This window comes from Triturus cristatus, chromosome 7, assembly GCF_964204655.1.
Source record: "Triturus cristatus chromosome 7, aTriCri1.1, whole genome shotgun sequence".
Taxonomy (NCBI): domain Eukaryota; kingdom Metazoa; phylum Chordata; class Amphibia; order Caudata; family Salamandridae; genus Triturus; species Triturus cristatus.
Window position 1 is genome coordinate 259,764,782 of NC_140590.1, and position 22,851 is coordinate 259,787,632.

The 22,851-nt window shown below is 48.5% G+C and overlaps 1 protein-coding gene across 2 annotated transcripts in view; it reads right to left on the bottom strand.

Annotated features, from left to right (window-relative positions):
* RRAS (RAS related) overlaps positions 1-22,851 on the bottom strand; it is a 169,611-nt gene that overhangs the window by 58,034 nt on the left and 88,726 nt on the right. For both annotated transcript variants that reach the window (XR_014966407.1, XM_085616149.1), the window contains exon 4: positions 2,205-2,313. Coding sequence is in view for 1 of the 2 variants with exons in the window: in XM_085616149.1 (XP_085472275.1) it covers positions 2,205-2,313 (109 nt within the window). In the remaining variant the exon portion in view is untranslated. The remainder of the gene's footprint in view (positions 1-2,204; positions 2,314-22,851) is intronic.

Genomic DNA, 22,851 nt, shown 5'->3' on the forward strand with positions numbered 1-22,851 from the left:
GTGGTGAATCAAGAAGCAAACGCAGTGCAGGGTTGTGTGCAGAGGTCCTGGCTGGAGAAAAGAAATAAATGAATATTTGCACCCCTGTTGTGATGTACTCAAATGATAACGCGATGCTAGGGGTTTAATTACTGTATGGTGTGGGTTGTGTGGTGTAAGGCTGTGCTCCTGGGAGCCTGCATTGTTTCATCTCTCACTACAGCTTATGTTGCCCTATAGTTACTGCTTTAATTTCTTACCGGTGATTGCATTACCCCGAGTAAGGTTTTCACCCAGCAGGGGGGTGTCAGGCTCATTCACAATCACGCACACATGCCAGCACAGGGTGTCAGGCTCGTTCACACTCATGCACACATGCCAGCAAGGGGTGGGGAGGGTGTCTGCCGGGGGCACCCAACTTCCTGCGCAGCCGCAGCTGCTCGGTAAGGATCGCCAGCAGGAACATCTTGAGCAGCTGGGCCGCCGAGTAAAAGGCGATGCAACAGAACACCCTGTTCTCCATCCTTGTGGCCGTGCGAGCTGCTCTCTGCCGAGGATCACCGAGCAGTGCGGGGCTACGCGGGGAAGAGGAGCCAGTTAAAGAAGGGGAGGGAGGGAGAAGAGGGGAAGCCGTAACGAGCCCGAGAAGGAAGGGAGGAAGGCGAGGACCTCCAGCAGGAGAGGGAGATAGATGGTGGGCGAGAAAAGGCAGGAAGGGAGAGGTGGAGCCAGGAAGGAAGTGTAATAAGAGGGAGAGGAAGACACGGTAGTCAAAGGGGGGAGGAAGGTGACTCAAAGGGCAGGGAGGAAGACAAGAGGGGGTCGAAGAGGTGGCAGGGAGAGGAGGGGAGAGAGCTGCGAGGGAGGAAGAGAGGGGGCCACAGCGGGCGGGATAACCTGAAAGGGGCAAGAAAGCACCAGCAGAGAAGAGGAAGAGAGACCCTTCTCCGATGCCCAATCCCTGAGACATTGGAACAAGGGGTCAGGGGGTGTAGAACACGGCCAACGAGAGGGGGCGGCGGGGGAGTGGGAACAGCAAACTAACGCGACAATGTTTCTGATAAGCTTGGTTGCCATGGACAACGGGAAGCTATCGACACAAGATTGCGGCGGACTGTCCACAGTCCCACGGACACGCGCATGCTGTTTACAATGGACAAATGACGAGAGCAGCCATCTTTGTCCATAGCAGACGCATGCATGAGAGCCCTAGGTAATTGATTCTAAAAGGTGGTCTCCATGGCGAGAGCAACGCATGCGCTGCTTTCGCCAGGCGAGACCTAAAAAAGAGAATGGGAAAGAGGAAATTCCAGACAACCAGTAGATGGCGGAATAAGGCACAGCATGTGAATCCAGAAAAGATTCACACTGCAAAGTAGAGTTTTATTTAAAGTGTGAGTGTTATAGAGGCCCTACTTGGGCACCCTGTCTTGATTCAGATTGCAAACAATAATGCATTGTGCATCAATGTATAGAATGCCAAATATCTGCTTAGTGATTATCAACTGAATGTTTCCTACAAACACTATTAGACTGCCATTTCCCCATAACATTCGAAAGAAAGGCAGCAAATAATAACCGAGACTTTATTGAATTATTACCATGATACCTTTCTTGCATCAAATTGAATAATTCAGCAGAATTTTCGGCTTACTGTTGAGGCTATTAAGCTCTGGTTACAGACATCCTAGGTGACACACAGCTTTTATCCTCCACTTTAGAAAGAGTTATCAATATCTAACCAGTAGCATAGAATGCATGTACACAACTAGAACTGATTCAAGTTATAAAAATAGCATTTCGTGGCTGCACAACATTAGGTTATTCCAAACAGTTAATAAACAACATGCAAAATGAGCAGGCTTAACACAATGTATGCTCTTCACTTAGGCGAGGGAATCCAGTTAATAATTTTTTATGAGGCTTGGACTTTCAACTAGATGTGTGAGGGCGATACCCTCTGGTTTCTAATGAACTAGTAGATGAAAAGGAAGCAGCTTACTGCGGAAAGTTGAAAAATACAGGGAGTGCAGGGACCATAGGTGTTAAGATAGTACTAAGAAGTGGGATTTGTATATTAGTTCGTAAGCAAAGGAGTTCCTCTTTAGGAACTCTAACTCATATTATTTTGCAGAGCTGTACTTTTAGTCATAACTTTTCTGCTGTTCTAGCATGCCTAGGTCATAAGAGCCCATCTTAAAATATCTTCTTACACAGTAATTTACCTGTCTCTGTAGGTCCAAGTCTGCCTTATTGCCAACGAGGATCATGGGAAACTCGTCTCGGTCCTTTACTCTCAGGATCTGTGTGTGAAACTTGCTGATTTCATTAAAACTGAAGAGAAAAGAATGAGAAATGCTGTGAGACTTCATTTTGCATATTGGTGACAGAGCCTCACCTGTCTCCAATATGCAGGTCTCGCCCACCTCAGCAAAACAAGAAGCAAACATCCCTTTACTCGAACAAATGACCCTTCCCACCTCAGTTAAACTAGCAATTCAAGCCCACCTCAGGAAAACAAGAAGCTCTCAACGCTTTCATTCAAACATCCTACACCAGTGTCAGCCAAGCAAATGGCCTTTTCTTGTCTCCAAGTCAGGTACCTTACCATCCAGTACCCAGCTCACACAATTTCACTTGAGGATGCCTATTCCAGTTCACATTGTCTATTTAACTGATACCTTTATTGCAGGCAATGGTTTAATGAGTCAGTTTGTGGGTGGTAATCAGGCCTAATTGGCCAAATCTTTAATTGCCCTATATGGTGTGCGCGTAAATATGCGCAAAATGTTGCTTACACTGTAAACATATGTTTGTACCATGTAGTTCTGTAAATTCACATGCTCTGCATACTTCTGCCATCTAGTGTTGGACTCAGACGTTGAGTCACTGGTTGTATTGTGGCTCCTCCAATTGTGGGCAGTGCACAGGGGCACCTACTCCGTGTTAAAGTTTTTTTCATACGGTGGGGGGGGGCGTATGTATTGAGTGGCAAGTGAAGGTAGCACAGTGACTTTCAGAGGTAGAAATAGGTTACAAAAGGAGAGATCTGCGGCTGAGACAGTCTCCAGGAAAGAGGGTGGTCGCACCTTAAAGTACTACGCTCTACAAATAGATGCTCGCAGGATAAGTACATTTTTCTATTAGTAGCATGTGTGATTGTAGATACACATGCTCTGCAATGACTGTAAAGTAGTACATTCTGTAAACGGTGGTTAGCCCGTAGATGGTACAGATGTCTGGCACAAAGTTCTTAGTGTTGTCAGGCCAACCATAGCCTGTTGGTGGGCTAGGATAGTCACACAATAGTGTGCGATAAATCTGTAAAGGGTCAACCAGATGGCCACTTTGCATGCGTCATCGGTTCTGCTTTTTTTACAGGTCGAGTGTGCCCTGAGGGAAGAGTTAGGGTTTTCTTCACTTTGTGGTAGCACGTCAGGATGCACTTGAATATCTACATAGCTGTGGCAGCCTCTGAGATGAAATGGCATTGTGGGTCTTGCCAAAGACTACAAAGAGGTGGTCGGACTTTCGGAAGGGCTTAGTCCCATTGATACAGTACATGAGAGTCCAGTTAACGTCTAGAGCATGAAGGGCTCTCTCTGCTACAGAGTGTGGCTGCAGAAAGAAGACTGGGTGCTCCATAGTCCGACTGATGTGGATAGGATTAGTTCTGAGAGAAACCCTTTCCCTGAATGAAAGGCTCTTGTAGGGTATGTGTTCACAACTCACAGATGGGTCTGAGCGAAGCAATGGTTAGGAGAAAGGCCACCTTCCATGAGAGGAACTGTAATGGGCAAAAGGGGGGAAACCATGAGCCATGTGAGCACAACAGTAAGGTTCCATGCGGGGGCCACCCTGGGAGGATTCTTGAGGCCCTACATAAATGCCTCAGTGATAGGAATACTAAATAATGAATAATGTTCTCTGTTTTGCATGTAGGCAGCAATAGCTGCCATGTATAGACAAGTCCTGACCTCTGTAGGTGTAAGAGATAACAAATGATGTCCTGGACAGTAAGCTTTCCTGTTGCTTAGGAATGCAATGGTTGCCAAATTTTGCAGTACAACACACATGGGTAGTAGGTCTGCTGGCTTCACAGATGATAGGCATGCACTCCTGCAGTAGACTAAGATAACCAAGCTCTAGTATCTCAGGTTTGCTAATTTGAGCTGTTGGTGCGCTTCTTGCGGGAGCTCATGGATATCTCAAGGAGTATGGAGTACCAAGGCTGAGTGACCCAACTGGGAGCCACCAGGATGAATGCGAGAGAAGTTTACCGCATTTTACTAACCATGTACAAAAGGAATAGTGGAGGAGGAAAATCGAAGGCAAATATTCAGAATTATTCCATAGAGCATTGACAGTTGATACCTAGAGGCTAAGTCTGGGCATTGTTCTTGTTAGTAGGTGGTGAACTGGTCTATCTATGTGTCGCCTGGACAGTAGAGCTAAGGGAGTAGCACTTGTGGGTGGGGTTCACACTCATGGACTCGATGATGTGTCCTGCTGAGCAGGTCAGCGAATTCATTATCTTCCCAATTAGGGTACTCTGCCAGGAAGTCTATGCGGCTGCGGATGGCTCAGTGCAAAATGTGTTGCACTAGTGCACACAACTGCAGAAAGTACATATCGCTTTGCTTCTGTAGGTAATACATGTATGGCCAGGAGCTCGAGGTAGTTGATGTGGGGCCCCTGCAATTAAGGGGACCACTCCCTGTATTGTCTTGTCTGCTAGATACGACCCCCAGCCTAAAAGAAGTGTGTCCTTGGTAATGGTCAACTCCAGGGCTTGACTTGACCTACAGCAGGTGGTTGCTGTTCCACCACTGCAGAGAACGATGGGTGGCATCATACCTGGGAAGTGCAAAAAAATTGAGCTGCAAAAAAAGACAGCAGCTTCTGCAATGCCAAAACCCTTTGTTGGCTAGGAGAGGCATTGCCTGTATTAGCGTTTAGGACACACACCAGGAAAGTCTGGACCTGCAGTGGTTGCAGGGGTTTGGAGGTGGAGTCCCCTTTACCGGAGCCTCTTCTTCCTCTACCCTTGTTGTTATTGCCCAGTAAGCACCTCTGGTGTAGCCACTGCCCGTTCACTGGTGAAAGAACTGCTGTTGCCCCTGACAGAAGTGTGGCTGGTCGGGCGAAGTGGCCTTAACTACTCCTCTAGGTTGCAGCATCCTAAGGGAGCCCTTAGCTGCTCCAGTGTGAATGGCACCCATTGATTATGCGATGTCTTCGTCCTTCTTGATCTTGTCCAGCATCTTGTCAGCCTGTGGCCCAAATAGGTATTCCCCATCAAATGGCAGGTTGAAAAGATGCTGACCTCTGGCTTAAACCCGAGATGCAAAGCCTGGTGGCATTATGGTCAATCCCAGGCTGTGGAACAGGGAGATTGCAGCTTGAGTGTGGGTTAGGCCGTAGCTCTTGATCAGTAAGTCGTTAAGGTAGCGTAACACGTTGGTGCCGCTCCTTCCTAGATTAGCGGCTACCACTGCCAGGCACTTGTTAAACACCCTTGGGGCAGTAATGACCCCAAAGGGCAGTACTTTGACTTGGTAGTGCTGTACACTTAGCACAGAGCATATGTAGTACCTGTGGGCAGGGTTGATGGGGATGGAAATAGACATCCAGGAAGTCTAGCACAGTCACGTAGTCAGTTACCATGTTGGAGCAGAGAGTGATGTTCTGCAAGGTAGGCATGTAGAAATGTTGACAATTGGACTGCAAGAAAAAAAGCAGCAGCTGCTGCAATGCCAACACCCTTTGCTGGTTGGGGTAGGCATGGTCTATAATAGCGTTTAGGTCACACACCAGGAAAGGCTGGACCTGCAGTTGTTGCAGGGGTTTGGAGGTGGAGGCCCCTTTAACAGAGCTCCTCTACCTCTACCCTAGTTGTCATTGCCCCGTAAGCACCTCCGGTGTAGCCACTGCCCGCTCCCTGGTGAAAGAACTGCTGTTGCCTCTGATAGAGGTGTTGCTGGTTGGATTGCCCTGATAACTCAATTTTTTGACTGATGTTGGTGGCTACTGACTCTGAAAGGGCACTCGGCTCTGCGAACCAGGCCCAGGGCTTCTTCTCTGTCCTCTAAAGCTATATGGTAATTGGAATATTATGAATTGGCCAAGGCAACCAACCTGTAAGTCCCTAGTTTGTGGTGGGGCATGTAGTTTAAGAGACCCCAGTGGACTTAATGCACTTAAATGTGCAGTGCTGTAGTGTCTGGTGTCATTTTAAAGCCAGGCCTGCCGTGCATACTGGTTATAAATAAAGCTATGTCCAAATTCGAATTTAGAATTAAAAATACTTCCTAAGTCCAAAACGACCTTTTCATTACATACAAGTCACCCTTAAGATCTTCCCAAGGTTCCCCAAGGGTAGGTAGGGTGCATTGTTATAAAAAGTAATGACAATATAAACAATGTGTTCGAGGCATATGAGCTGCAGATTCCACACTGTGCATAGATTGCCATCTGCTGTTGGGCCCGGATGTTGCAGTTGTTTTTCTCTTGGAAAGTCTTTGGAAGTCACGAGGTATGCGACTCCTCCTTTGGATCATATTGCGCATGGGCTTCGGCTCCATCCTCAGATTGTTCTTTTCCGCCATCGGGCTCGGATGTGTTCTTCGTGCTCCAGTTCGGAACCGTTCCAGTTTTCCTGTTCGGCGCGCAATCCTCCCCCCTTCAACGGTATGGTCTTGATCGTGTTCTCCAACACTCGACGCGACTCTCAACAATCTAAGTCTTCGATTCCGGTCATCGACGAAGGCCTTCGGGCCTACCTGGGCTCCGGTCCTGGCTGATGGAAAGGACTCCATTTAAGAAGTGTCCTCGATGTGGGTCGAAGTTTCCCCACACCGATCTCCATGAGGTGTGCAACCTCTGCCTCTCCCCAGAACACGAGGCAAGGGACTGTCCAGCTTGCGCCTCTTTCCGATTGAAGAAGACGATCCGGGACCGACGAGCAAGGAGAACAATGGCACACTCGTCGACTTCGATCCCCGACGACATCTTCGAAGAAGGCGTTGATGTTCCGGATCATAAGCACACCGAATAAGGCCTCGACAGCGCCTCTGAAGCTGACGACTCTGAAGTCGAGGACATTACTCCGGCACAGAGGGGCGTGAGTACAGACGTCGACCCCGACCCTAAACCCCCCTCCACGCCATTGAAATGGCTTCGGTCACGCCTTCGGGTCTAGGTATGCACCAAAAGACTGCTTCCCATGCCTTGCTTCCGGGCCCAGTTAAGAAGCCCATCAAGCCTTCAGGCAGCACCGGCTCAAGCCAGCCTACCCTCGGTGCAGAAAAAACCTCATCGGCACCGACACCGAAGGACAAGCTTTACCCTTCTAGACCCTCCCCCCCAGAGGACACCATGGGCTTTAACCAACTAATCTATAGGGCTGCCCGCTACCACGGGGTTAATCTCCACACAGACCCCGTAGAGGAGGACTTCCTCTTAGATACATTCTACACTGCACACAGGTCTACCTCAATCCTGCCGATGCTTAAGGGAGTTATTAAGCACGCACCAGAGCTTTTTAAAGACCCAGTTAGGGCCAGGGTCATTAACCCACGTATTGAGAAAAAATATAAAAAGCCGCCCAACAGACCCACCCTATATTAAAGGCCCGCACCACTAGACTCCCTGGTAGTCTCCAATGCGAGGAAACGTGCCAATTCCCAGGCATCAGGTGAGGCACCACCACCAGATAAAGAGTCAAAACTCCTACACGCCTCTGGCAAACGGACGGCGTCCCAGGCGGCCAACATCTGGCGTATCGCTAACACCCAAGCGCTCCTAGCCAGATATGACAGGGCACATTATGATGAGCTGGAGACAATCATGCAACACCTCCCTGATAAATATAAACATAAGGCCAACAAATTGATTCAAGAGGGCAAAAACATTACAAACACTTCCATTTGTTGAGCCCTCGATGCTGCTGACACCGCCTCCAGGGCAATTAATACCAGCACCCTTCTGCGTAGGCATGCTTGGCTACGCATCTCAGGTTTCAAACCTGAGGTTCAAAGTTCCATCCTCAACCACCCCTTTGATGAGAAACATCTGTTTGGGCCTAATGTCGATATAGCCCTCGAAAAAATGAAGAAGGACACAGACACGGCAAAATCTATGGGAGCCTTGCAGTCGCTAGCTCCCAGGCGCTCCTTTCGCCGTTCCTCCGACAGCGCCTCCACTTCCTACAAAACCCCTACCCAATCTACCTTCACTAGGGGTTATCAAAGAGGCAGTTACAGAGGTAACAATAACAAAGGCAAAACTAACACCTCCCGCTCTGCCTCCACCCCCACCCAGTGACTTCCCTCCAATTCCCCCAGACTATTCCACTCCAGTCGGGGGCAGACTCCACAATTTCCTTCCTGTCTGGGCTACCATCACCTCAGACAGATGGGTACAACAGATAATCCAATCAGGCTACTGTCTAGAGCTAACATCTACCCCCAACCATTCCACCCAAACAGCGCCCAATGTCACAGGAACATTTGTCACTTCTAAAGCAGGAGGTAATCTCCCTCCTACAAAAAGATGCAATAGAACTAGTTCCTGCCCGCCAACAAAACAAAGGAGTTTACTCCCTATATTTTCTCATACCAAAAAAGGACGGGTCTCTCAGGCCCATTCTGGACCTCAGACCCCTAAACCAATACATACACTCAGACCATTTTCACATGGTCACACTCCAGCAGGTGCTTCCTCTGCTCTCCCAAAACGACTTCCTAACTACCATAGACCTCAAGGACGCCTATTTCCACATTCCCGTTCACACCGCTCACAGGACGTTTCTCAGATTCGTAGTGGACGGTCACCACTACCAATTCAAAGTACTCCCCTTCGGAGTCACCACAGCCCCAAGAGTGTTTACCAAGTGCCTATCAGTAGTAGCAGCACACCTGAGAAGACAAACACATCCACGTCTTCCCATATCTAGACGACTGGCTTATAAAAGCCAGCTCATACAAGCAGTGTGCACAACACACTCACGCCACGATCCAACTACTTCACGACCTGGGCTTCACAGTCAACTACGCCAAGTCCCATCTGCATCCCTCCCACGTACAACAATACCTCGGTGCCACTATAGACACCTCAAAAGCGTTAGCCTACCCCAGCCCTGCCCGGATAGCAAACATACAAGCTCTTGGCGCCAAATTTCAACCTCAACACTTACTTCCAGCCCGAGTGTTTATGCAACTTATAGGGATGATGGCATCTTGCATATTCATAGTACCTCATGCAAGACTCCAGATGCGTCCTCTCCAAGAGTGCCTAGCACGCCAATGGAACCAGGCTCAATGTTAGCTAACAGATCTGGTGTTGGTAGACGGTTGTGCCCCTCGCTCTCTGCAGTGGTGGACCACCAAAAACCTTTCCAAAGGGCGACCGTTCCTAGAGCCGGTTCCTCAAATAGTTCTAACAGCGGACGCATCGCTCTCCGGCTGGGGAGCGCATCTACTACATCACACCATGTAGGGCAGGTGGACTCCTCAACAAAAGTTACTCCACATCAACCATCTGGAGTTACTGGCCATATTTCTAGCCCTGAAAGCCTTTCAAACACACGTCTCAGGCAAGGCTGTCTTGGTCCGCACAGACAACATGACAGCAATGTACTACATCCAAAAACAAGGCGGCACACACTCTCTGCAGCTCTCTCAGCTAGCAAAGACCATATGGAGGTGGGCCATACCTCAAAACATTTTTCTCCTAGTACAACATGTCGCAGGAGTCCAAAACACCATTGCAGATCTGTTGAGACGTCAAACTCAACAAATCCACGAGTGGGAACTTCATCCACAAGTTCTTCAACCATTCTTTCAAACGTGGGGGCAACCACAAATAGACCTCTTCACCACCCACGAAAACGCCAAATGCCAAAGCTTCGCCGCCAGATATCCACACCCATTGTCCAAAGGCAATGAGATATGAACTGGTCAAGCAAATTTGCGTACGCTTTTCCGCCTCTCCCACTCATTCCATTAGTGGTGCGCAAACTACAGCAACACTTCCTAACTCTCATCCTAGTTGCTCCAACTTGGGCCAGACAACCGTGGTACACCACATTGCTGGCACTCTCCGTAGTTCCGCACCAAAAATGACACCTCTCTCCACGCCTCTTAACCCAGAACCATGGAGAGATCAGACACCCGGACCCAGCTCAGCTCAACCTTGTGATCTGGCTCCTGAAATCCTAGAATTTGGCTACCATAATCTTCCCCCTGACTGTATGAACGTCATTAAAGAAGCTAGATGTCCTACCACTAGAGCTTGCTACGCAGCCAAGTGGAAACGATTCGTGATTTATTGTCACAACAATAATATCAATCCCTTGGATGTGTCTATCCAACACATCATAGGCTACTTACTACACCTACAAAGATGCAACCTAGCCTACACGTCTATTAGACTACACCTTGCTGCCATAGCAGCGTATCTACAAAACAGACAGCATCTATCCCTCTTTAGAGTACCTGCCATAAAAGCCTTCATGGAAGGCCTCAAAAGAATAATTCCTCCTAGAGATCCACCCTCACCGGTGTGGAACCTAAACATCGTTCTCACAAGACTAATGGGGCCTCCATTCGAACCTCTACATAAATACGAGCTTCAATTTTTAACATGGAAAACAGCTTTCCTTGTAACCATTACTTCCCTCAGAAGGGTCAGTGAGATACAAGCACTCACCATTCAAGAATCTTTTCTGCAAATGCATCATAATAAGGTTGTTCTCCGCACTAATCCAAAATTCCTTCCTAAAGTCATTTCTCCCTTTCACCTCAATCAATCTGTGGAACTGCCCGTATTCTTCTCGCAGCCACAAACCATTGCAGAAAGAGCTCTGCACACCCTAGACGTCAAAAGAGCTTTACTCTACTACATCGAGAGAACACAACCTTTTCGCAAGACCAAACAATTATTCGTGTCTTTCTCACCACCACACGAAGGTAACACCATCTCCAAATCTGGGATAGCTAGGTGGATTGTTAAATGCATACAGATTTGCTACCACAAGGCAAAACAAACGCTATCTGTTCCCCTTAAAGCCCACTCTACACGTAAGATAGGAGCTTCCATGGCATTTTTAGGAAACATCCCCTTAGATGATATCTGTAAAGCAGCTACATGGTCTACACCGCACATTTTCACTAAACACTATTGTGTAGATGTGCAAACTAAGCAACAAGCTAGTGTGGGCCAGGCTGTCCTCAAAACACTGTTTCAAACAGCTGCAACAGATACTGGTGGTCGCCGCTAAGAGGGGGTACTGCTACACAATCTATGCACAGTGTGTAATCTGCAGCTCATATGCCTCGAACGGAATATGCTACTTACCAGTATGCATCTGTTCTTGGCATGTAGACCTGCAGATCTATACACGCCCACCCGCCTCCCCGGCTACCTTTATCTGTTCCAGTTTTATCTTATTTAGATACAGCACACATGGGCAGCTTTCCTGTTTCTTACAAAGCTCCATCATTTCCCTGCTGGCGAAAAACAATCTGAGGATGGAGCCAAAGCCCATGCGCAATATGATCCAAAGGAGGAGTCACATACCTCGTGACTTCCAAAGACTTTCCAAGAGAAAAACAACTGCAACATCCGGGCCCAACAGCAGATGGCGATCTATGCACAGTGTGTAGATCTGCAGCTCTACATGCCAAGAACAGATGCATACGGGTAAGTAGCGTATTCCTTTATAGTCCCTGCTAGGGAAAAACAGTCAAAGTCGTTCTCCCTTTTACCTAGGCTAGCCCCCACTTCTTTAATCCCAAGCCAGATGGGAGCCCCCCTAATTAGATTGGGAGAGAACCTGGAAGGGGATTGTTGTGAGTTATTAGCCACCTCTTTGGGTTGGGCTACTTAGACACACACCAAAGAGAGATTTTTTCCATTTTAATTTTAGGAGAACAGTGCATTCTTGGTCAAAATATGCCACATTTCGCAGGAAGTGGCCATAGCAGAGGGAGGTAATTTTGCCCCTTTTGATTGTCATGTCCCCACCTCCTGCCTGCCCAGAATTGTGGATTAATATAAGAGAGATGCAGGAGCTCCTCAGAACACTGCCTGGAAGAAGGACTGCCCTGCTGGACCCTTGAACTGCACTACAGAAGGCTTGCACTCAGAAGGACTGCACCTTCTGCATTCTCAAGGCTCCACAAAGAAAGGACTGTGCCTGACTCAAAGGAAAAGGAGTGGGCTCCCTGAGCAGCAACAGGTACAAAAGTGCTGAAAGAAGTCACCTACAGCAGACAAAAAGAGGACTACCCCAGCTAAACAGCTACAACTGGATTTTTCTGGACTTCACAGGTGCATTGTGAGAGATTGAGTCATAGCCCTTAAGAGGCAACCCAGAGTCTCTGAACCCATGGCTGGTGCTGCTGGACACTTCTCTCACCATAGGAACCAACAAGGATCAAGATCTGAAAGTTTGGAAACTTTCAACAAATGTTGGCCGAAAAGCTCTAGGAGCAGATCGGCACTAACTCGAATGTCATGCCCCCATTGTCTATTTGTGAATCGGCCTGAACGCGTTGGTTTGTCATGCTAAAAGTTCCAGAGCTCCTCGCAATCGATGTCAATAACAAAGACTCATCGAGGCTTCACGCTGCAGAAGGCCGCCGTTGTTGACCCAAACTTTGCATCTGAGAACCTGGGGAGAGAATGGGGCCTAACGGCTAGAGCGGTCAACCTCGGAGCTGGGGAACCGGGTTTGAGTCTCGGCAGGGACGCTCAACATTCTGTGATTCAGTGGAAATCACTTAATCTCCCCGTGCTAAACCAAAAAAATTGAATGTGTCCGTCTGTAAAGTAACTGGTTCTCATGTAAAGCGCTCGGATACCTTTGGGTCTAGTTTGCGCTATATAAAACTTAGACCAAAAAATAAAAACCTGCAGACGAGCCTGTTGACGAGAGAAAAGCTTCAAGAAAAAGACTAAGTCCGAAGGAAAACATTTGACCGGGACGTAGCACTTATCCTATTCGACCCACGCTGCATCGTAGTCGGCCTAAAAGTTTGACTTTGTCCCGGTCCAGCACGACCAAATAGCTGCAAGTTGCGCTTTAAGCTTTTTGATGCTAGAATGCACTTTTATTTATTTAATCTTTGAAAAATTCATATCTCTGGTTCCCTACATTGGATGTTTGTCATATTTGTGTCATTTTAAAGATACAAATATTCTCTATTGCTATACATTGGTATTGATTTATTATTGTCTTGTGTCTTTTACATATCTTCTGTTTTGGTGATATTAAATACTTTATACATACCAGTCTCGTTTTCAAAGCTACCCAAGGTTGAGCAAGGATTAACTTGTTGAGACTTGAATGTACCTATTAGTGATTGTGGTGTTATTACTAGCTGAAGGTGAATATCCCCAGCTACTAATAATCCACTTTCCTACAATGCCCATGCACACTGCCCCCCAAAATGAGGAGACAAAGTGCATCCCATTACCTGAAAGACTTCATCAAACAAAACAACTCATCCAATGCTAGATGGCAGGAATATGCAGAACGTGTATCTACAGCCACACATGCTACAGACATATATTTATGCAATGGTAAAGAAAAAAAATATGGCCCCATAGCACTTGTTATTTAAAAAAACTTTATAGTTTCTTAACTGTCGGTGCAGTTTTGCAGCTTGAAGACTTTCTGGATTCACTATGCTGTGCATTATTCTGCCATCTTGTGGTTGGGTCCGGAATCGCAGTATTTTCTCTCTATTTTTTTTTCATGGCCCAGGTGGGCGGCGACATCCCACCATTAGGTGTCCTTTGTGACGTCGGCGCGCTTCCTGGGGAAGTTCCCATCTTTGGTCGCCATCTTCGGATTCTTTTTTCTTGTCTTGTGTTAATCCTGTCTTCTCTGTTATTTTGTAAGTCTTGTTTACCATTAACCCTTTACCTCCTGTCTCATCTTTCCGGCGGAGGAGGGTGGGTTCGCTAGTGAATCCAGAAAGTCTTCAAGCTGCAAAACTACACCGACAGGTAAGAAACTATACGTTTTGCAGCGTGAATCTTTATGGATTCACTATGCTGTGCATAGACCTTGTAGCGGTTTGTCCTTATTGTGGTGGCTGGGTGGAAGATGAGCACTGGTTACTGAACATGTGTTGTAAGACCTTCTGTCCCACTTGCGCTTCTTTGTTCATTTGAATATCCACACAGTAGTGCTTAGTGAACGTATACACCGAAGACCATGTTGCCGCTTGGCAAATGTCTTGGATAGGTGTGTTCGCTAGAAACGCAATTGTTGCTCCTTTCTTCCTTGTTGAGTGAGCCTGAGTTGCTCCTTGTAACTGTTGTCCTGCCTGCTTGTGGCAGAGTTGAATTGTCTGCGCAATCCATCGTGCAATGGTGTTCTTGGTGACTGGTCATCCCAGAAAACTGCTTGCGAAAGAGACAAAGAACAGTTTTGTTTTCCTGCACTCCTTTGTCCTTTCTATATAGTGCATCACAGCCCTTCTGGGTCTAGTGTGTGTAGAGCCCTTTCTGTTTTTGAGGTCGGTTTCTGGAAAAAACGTGATATTTGAATTGTTTGGTTAATATGGAACCGAGACACCACCTTTGGCATGAAGTGTGGGTCCGTCCTCATTACAATCCCGTCCTTGTGTATTTGTAAGTAGGGCTCTTGGAGTGTGAGCGCTTGCAACTCACTTACTCTTCGTAGTGACGTGATCGCCACCAAGAAGGCCGTCTTTAGTGTGAGCATGTGCAGTGTAGCCTTGTGAATAGGTTCAAAGGGTGCCTTCATCAATTGAGTTAGCACTACGTTGAGGTTCCATGCTGGTGCTGGCATCCTCTTTGGGGGGGCGATTCTCTTGGCCCCTTCCAAGAATCTCTTCACCACTTGAGAGGTGAAGAAACTGTTCCCTGTTTATCCTCTTTTGTAGGCCACCACCACAGCCAAGTGCACCCTCAGGGATGTGTAGCTTAATCCGCTTTGTAGCAGGTGCGTTAAGTACTTTAGTACTGTTGATTCCCTTGTGACCTTCCGTTGTAGCTTCTCGTTGATGCACCATAGGGAGTACCATTCTGCTATGTAGCACTTTCTTGTGGCAGGCCTCCTTGCTTCCCTGAGAACTGCCATAGTACTTGGTGGTAGTTTTAGGTGTGCAAATTTTAGGTCTTCAGGAGCCATGCTGCTAGGCTGAGACCCTCGGGCTCTGGGTGAAGCACCCTTCCGTTCTGCATTGTTAACAGGTCCCTTCTTCTTGGGAACCTGTGTGCTGGTTCTTTTGCCATTTCCACTATCTGCGAGAAACCGGATTGCCTGGCCCACTGAGGTGCTATCAGTATTAGCGTCATGTTGCTGATTATGCATTTGCTGAATACCCTGGGTATCAGTGGTATCAGGGGAAAAGCGTATGCAAAGCTCTTTGACCAACTTATCCATAGTGCATTCCCTTGGGACCGATGGTCCGGTTGTCTTGATGTGAAGAGTTAGCATTTTGCATTCTGGTGTGTTGCAAATAGGTCTATTTCTGGAGTACCCCATTTCTGGAAAAGCTTTTGCTGGCTGAGCTCCCATTCGTGAGATGCCGACGTCGGTCTGCTGAGCCGGTCTGCTTCCACATTGTCCTTCCCCGGTAGATGTATTACTAGTAGGTCTATTTTCAGTGGGATGGCCCATCTCCAAATTTCCTGCGCTAGCCCTGATAGTGGTACTGATTGTGTTCCTCCTTGTTTGTTGATGTAGAACATGGTGGTTGTATGTCTGTCTGGACCATCACCCTGTTCCTGTAGAGCTCTTTCTGAAAGGCTTTTAAGGCTAGGAATACAGTTTTTAGCTCTAGGCATTTGATGTGTCTGACCGCATCGTGCTGGGACCATAGACCCCTCACCTTGAGCTTGTTCATGTGTGCGCCCCACCCCAGCTTGGAGGTGTCCGTTGTGATGGTCACTGTTGGAGTTGGTTGTGTGAATGGCTTCCCCTGTGATATGTTTTCCTTTTTCCACCACGCTATTTCCTGGTGCACTGCGTGCGTGACGACCACAAGATCTTCCCAACTCCCTGTGGCCTGTGACCATTGCTGCTGGATCCATTCCTGGAATGGTCTCGTGTAGTCGGATATTTGGGACTAGGTGGATGCATGACGCCATCATTCCCATCAGTTTGCTCGCCGTCCTCACTGGCAGAACTTGCCCCTTGCGGTAACGACGTGTTTCCTTCAGTATCGCCAATGTTCTCTTCCTGCTGGGGAACACTTTGGCCTGTATGGTGTCGATCTCTGCCCCTAAGAATATCTTGATTTGTTCTGATTCTCTTGATAAATTTCTCCCAATTGATCGAGAAACCCAGTCTTGTCAGTGTTAGTATGACCTGTTGGATGTGTAGTTTGCATTGGCTGTACGAACTTGCCTTTATGAGCCAGTCGTCGAGATAGGGGTATACGTGTATTCCTTGCCTTCGTAGGTGTGATGCGACCACTGCTAGGCATTTTGTAAACACCCTTGGTGCGGATTTCAGGCCGAATGCCAGTACTGTGAACTGGTAGTGGCTTTGGTTGATCACAAACCTTAGCAGGTTGTGTTTGTGGTTTATGGGATGTGCAAGTATGCGTCCTGTAAATCTATAGTAGCCATTAAATCCCCTTGTTGTATTTGTGGTATTACCTCTTGTAGGGAAGTCATCTTGAACGTTTGAGTTCTTATGAATTTGTTCAGAAACCGTAGATCTAGGATAGGTCTTAGTGTTTCGTCAACCTTTGGCACCAGGAAGTAGGTTGAGTAAACCACTTTGTTCCTTTGGTTTTTTGGTACCACCTCTATTGCCTCCTTGCTGAGCAGTTTCTGCGCCTCTAGCTGCAAGAGTGAGAGCTCCTTTGCTGAGTGTCTTGCTTCTTGGTTTTCTGTTCGGATGCTGTCTTTCTAACTCTATACAGTGTCTGTATTGTATGATGTTTAGTATCCATTTGTCCGATGTGACCTTCCACCATTCCTGGATGAACTCTCTTATTCTTCCCCCTACCGGCGTTGAGTGTTCGAGGTACTGCTTGTCGTGGAACGTTCGGCTGCACTTCTTCCGTATGTCTTTCTGCCCACCCCGAGGTGTTGCTAGGGTGGGGGCTTGTTCCATGTTGGAGTCACTTGGTGGAGGGCTGCTGGCCTCCTCTTCATGTTTGTTCACTTTCGTTCACACGCCCTCGAAAGGACTGTCCCCGGGACTGGTACTGCCAGTTCTGCTGCTGTTGACCCTGCTGCTGCTGGCCTTGGTTGCTACTTTGGTAGCCTTGCTGGGACGTTTGGTGCGATGTGCTAGGCACGTTGCCCCCTCTACCACCCGGCCTTCTCGTGGGTGTGCCTCTTCTCATTCCTCTGAACTGCAACGCTCCCATGGACCTTGCTGTTTCGTTGTCCTTCTTAAGCTGCGTCAACTTGTCGTCCACTGGTGTGCCGAACAGTTGCTCTCCATTAAAGGATGTATTTAAGATGTTACTTTGTACCTCTGGCTTGTATCCTGAAATTCTGAGCCATGCGTGTCTTGTCTCAGTAACTCCTATCATCATTAGCCTGCTCGATGTTTCTGCAGCATCCAATGCCGATTTCAGGCATGTGTTCGCCATGTTCTTTCCTTCTTCTACCAGGTGAGCTGCCCTTTGTTGGTACTGGTCTGGTAGATGCTTTAGGAGCTGCCCCACCTCATCCCAGTGCTGGTATGCGTGCCTGTTGATCAGGGCATTGAAATTTGCGATGCGCCAAATGTATTGCCGCATTCCTCTTCACCTTTCTCCCTGTGGGATCCATCCTCCTACTCTCCCTTGTCTGGAGGTGGTCCGGCATTTGTGGGAACATTAGCCCTCGTCCTAGCCGTTGCTGCAATTATGGAGTCGGCTGGCACTGACCCTTGGATGTATGCCGGGTCCTTTGAAGAATGTTTGTACTTCTTCTTCGTCCTAGGTGTCACAGCTTTGCATACTGCTGGCTCCTTAAAGGCCTCTCTTCCCTGGTCCAGCACACTAGGGAGCATGGGCAGGAATTGGCTCCTAGTCTGTTGAGGCAGTAGAGTTTCCAGGAGGAAACATGCCTTGGGCTTCTCCTCCTCCATTTTCACTCCATAAGTCTGTGCAGCCTTCTGGACAATCATGTTATTGATCCCTATGTCGTCTGGCGGCGATGTCCTCGAAGCCCTTTATCTGGCGATTCTGCGTCGAGATCTTGCCATTCCACGTCTTGTGCCTCCGAGGGCGTCGAGTCCCGGTAGGATTGCAGATCTTCATTGCCTTCTCCCTCAAAATAGTAGTCTTCTTCCCCCAGTTCCTCGACTGGTTCGGGCGTTTTCGGCGGTTCCACGTTTTCGTCATCCCTTTCGACTTCGACCGTGGGTTTCGGCTGTATGGTGTATTGACTCATCTTCTCGTCGAAGTCCTTTTTCCACTGTAGGATGCTCGCCATTTCGGCCTCGAGCCTCCTCTTCTTCCTCTCCATCTCGGGGGCATCGAGGGTTGGAGCGCTTCTCTTCGAGGCCGCCAATGACAACGTCGGCCCTTCTTTTCTCGGTGCCGAGGTGTCCTTCTCGAGGGCAACTTTCAACGTCTTTGAGGTTTTACGCCGATTGGGAGTCCTTTTCGAAGGATCCGCTCTGTTGACTGTCCCTGGAGGCTGTTGCTTTCGTCTAGTGTTTCGGCGGCAGAGCTCCTTTCGAGGACTTAGCTTCACCTCTATGAGTGTCCCTCGGGGTTTTTGCTTTACTCTTCCGAGTGTCGCTTGGGTGTTTAGGGGTCGACGACTCCCTTACCTCCTTCGACGTCTTCTTATTGTGAGAAAGTGGCTCTGTATATACTGTTCCTTAATAGGTACAGGGTGTACAGAGTCCACAGACCCCAAGGGTTTAACAGAGGTTAAAGTTAGATATAACCTTACTCTCCAAAGTGGTAGCCTGGTCGAGCAGTAAGGCAGTATCAGAGGACAGTGTAAAGCATTTGTTGTACACACTCAGTCAGCAAATGGTTCCACACACTCAATAACTGAACTCTAGGCCAATGGTTTGTATATAAAAAATATATGCTTGTTTTATTTTAGAACCAACACTTGGAATTAAAATATACTTTCTCGACAGGAGATGTTTCATAAAAATACTTTTGTATATGCAATAGACTTTTTAGTAAACAGTTACAAGTAGTTGCAGTAGGCAACTCTATTTCTAAACACAATACATTGAGCTCGATGATGAATTCAAATGATATGCAACAGATTACTTTTTAGATTACTTTTGTAATTCCAGGCCTGGATCCTAGATCCAGCCCTGGGTCAGTTCTCAGAATCAGCTGTTGAAAGTCGACTTTGGTACTGTAATGATTTTTAACTAATATTTAGCTATTTCAAAAGTTAGCACTTAGAAAATATTTCAGAGCAAACAATCAATGATTCCCTATGGAAGGAAATGTAGGTTACAGGTACAGTAGGTTATCGTTACTTTTGTAATCCAGTACTGGGTGTCTAGACTCAGTACTGGGACCTTTATCCAAAACAGGTAAGTAATTACGTTTTCAGATGTTATACGATTTTTGATGAATATTTAGAAATTGCAGAAATCAACACTTAGAAGAAATTTCACAGAAAAGCAGTCAATGGTTTCCTAAGGAAGAAAAATGAGTTAATGGTAAGTATAGTTGTGGGTACTTTTCAGAGTCAGTGCTGGGCACCAAGATCCAGCACTGGGAGCTCACCTAAGAGCAGGTGAGTAAATTCGTTTTTGTCACTCGGCTGATTTTTGGTGATTATTTGAAGATTTGAAAAGTCCACACTTAGAAGAAATTTTAAGAAAAAGCCAGTCAATGTTACCCTATGAGGAAAATGAAGTTAGCGGTTTAAGGGTAAGTACTCGACTGGCAGAGTTGAAGTTCTGGGCATAGACTCCGGGGTCCCCCAGTGTCAGGTAGGTACAGTTAGTTCACCCTCAGCGGTTTCAGAACGGCCGGGTGCAGAGAGAGTTAGGCCCAATGTTATCCTATGAGGGATAGGGGGGCCTTGGTTGGTGGCTGCTGTCTGGCAAGCCACGCGGCTGTGGGAGCTGGGCTCCTGGTCACTTACTCAGGGCAAGTGGGGAAGTAGGTTAGAGTAGAGTTTTCACTGCCAGGGCCACTCGGGCGGCTGGGTGCAGGGTGCTTTTGAGCCGTCGGGCGCTCAATTGATTTCTATGGGAAATCTCCGGTTTGGAAAAAGACTGCAGGCTCGGGGACGAGGACTCTTCAGGTGCCACCACCACTTCGAGAGGTAAGTTGGGTAGTTGGAGGATAGGTAGGTACCCCGGGATTGGGCACAGAGGGCCGTGGGGCGCCGGGTGCAGGGGTGCCTTTTGGTGTCGGGAAATCTTACCCTCTGTTGATCGCGGTTGGGGTGGCACTCTGTTCTGAGGCTGCAGGCTTCTCCAGGATTGTCGAGGGGGGTCCTTGGGTGCCGGACTCGGGGTCACAGTCGCCGTGGGGTCGTCCTCGTGGGTTTAGTTCACTCCGGCACCGGCCAGGCTTGGCGGGTGCAGAGTGGGCTGGGATCGCGGTTCCGGGCTGCTGCCAGGGGTGAAAGGTAGGTTCTGAGTAGAGCCTCTACTCATGGGAGTCCCAGGGAATCAGAGCTCAAAGGTAGCCAGGTCCTCCGGGGTTTCTGAGGTTGCTGGCCACAAGAGATGCCGCGCAGGAGCAGGTTCGAGGGTCGACGGCCGGTAGGGCTGGGGCCAAAGCAGTTGGTGTCTTCCTCTTTTTAGCAGCTGCAGGGCAGGTCTTTGTTCTTCTTGCTCTTCTTGTAGTTTCGAATCTGGGATCTGGGGAAGGAAGGTTCAGGGTGCCCCTAAATACTAGATTTAGGGGCGTTACAGGTAGGTGAAGGCCAGGGACCAATGGGTCCTTGTCCTAGGGTAGGTACACCCCCTATCCTGCCTCTCTCCTCTGGGAGGGGGGTAGTAGCCTAATCCTGATAGGGTAGGGCCTCCCATCTTCAAGATGGCGAGAGCCCGGAGATGTGCTTCACCTCGCCTCCCCCACCTGAGGGGTGGGGTGGGCAGGCTGGCACATCCCCTGTCCTTGTATGGGGTTTCCGGCCAAGCTTCCCGCCAGAGTGGGGGGTTGCAGTGGCCTGGGGAAACTCCTAGAGGCGGCAGGCCTTTGAAGCTTCCCTTTGCTCATCCTGGGGGAGGAGATTTATCACCTCACCCAGGATGTGCATTGTTGCAGGCCCGGGAGAGCAGGGGCTCTCCCACCCAGGGGTCCAGCAACGTGTCTGCTGTGTGGCAGCCTGACCAGCCTCAGAGCAGACGTGGATTGTAGGTTAGTTGTAAGGGGGCATCTCTAAGATGCCCTCTGGGGTGCTTGGTACATTAAATCCCACACTGGCATCAGTGTGGGTTTAATGTGCTGAGAAGTTTGATACCAAACTTCCCAGTCTTCAGTGTTGCCATTATGGTGCTGTGGAGCTCGTGTTTGACGAGCTCTCAGCACCATGTATTCTTAAATGGCAGCACTGCACTTACAGTGCCCGGGAATGGACCTGGGTACTGTAGGGGCACAGGGCTCCTGCTCCTGTGCCCACACCATGGGCATAAGGCACCCAGCCAGAGGGGTGGCTGACATATGCCTTGGCAGTGTAGGTAATGGGCATGGCACACAGAGATGTGTGCCATGTCGACTCTTCATTTTTGTCCTGCACCCAGACACTCCGCCTGCAAAGGCAGTGTGAGTGTGTAAGGGTACAGGGCCTCTAAGGGTGGCACAATGAGTGCTGCAGCCCTTAGGGGCCTTCCCTGGTCACAAGGCCCTGGGTACCTAGGGTACCATTTACCAGGGGCTGACATGTGGCCAGGGTTTGCCAATTTGGAGTTTGTGTGTTTTAAGGAAGGAACATAGGCCCTGGGCACCTGATTGGCAGGAGTCCAGGGTACACTCAGTCAAAGTACATTCAGCAATTTCGCAAAAAGTGGGGGCATACCATGCAAGAAAGATGGCACTTTCTCACACTTATGGACTTCGACGACCGTGCAGTCCTCTGGTCCTTCGGCGATGTTGTCCTCTTCTCCACTGGAGAGGCCCAAGTCTCGTAGCGTTGGAGGTGGCCCCTGCCCCTGCATGTTGTGAATCGCCCTGCTCTACCTCTCCCTTACTTAAGGGTCTTGGGTGTGAACGCCGAGCAGGCGTTGCAGTCTTCGCTTCTGTGGTCGAGCGGCAGGCAGAGGTTGCAGACTGGATGCTGATCCTTCTGGGCGTACATGTGGTGGCAATTGGTGCAAAACTTGAATGGTGTTTTGTCCATCCGCGCGCTCAGGGAGCCCCCTGCGAGCGCATTCTCCGTAGAACATCGAGGTTTAATTCGTTAAAACTTCTCCCTCGTCGCTCCAGGTACCTGACCTGTAGTCCGGTGTAGTTGAAAACTTGTTTCTTCGCCGATTTTTTTCGATTTGCTTGATTCCTCTTCCAAAACTCTGGAACTCTTCGGCAACGATCCAGATCCAACGGCAGAAAAAAGAATCTGAAGATGGCGACCAAATGTGGGAGCTTCCGCAGGAAGCATGCCAACATCACGAAGGACACCAAATGGTGGGACGTCGCCCGCCCACCCTGGCTACGAAAAAAAACAAAAGAGAAAATACTACGAATCCAGACCCAACCACACGATGGCAGAATAATGCACAGCATAGTGAATCCAGAAAGATTCACGCTGCAAAACTGCACTAATGAATGTACATTCCCACATTTATTACTACAGTGCAATACTCCCAACCCCCCAGCCTTTGATCGTACACAGTGTGGGGTTGAGCGCAGGGCTTGGCCTGCCGCAAGGCTATTCGCCCAGTACCTATTCATTCATTTATTTATTTTCAATGGGTGCCCACCCAGCCCCGTTAACCCCTGCCGG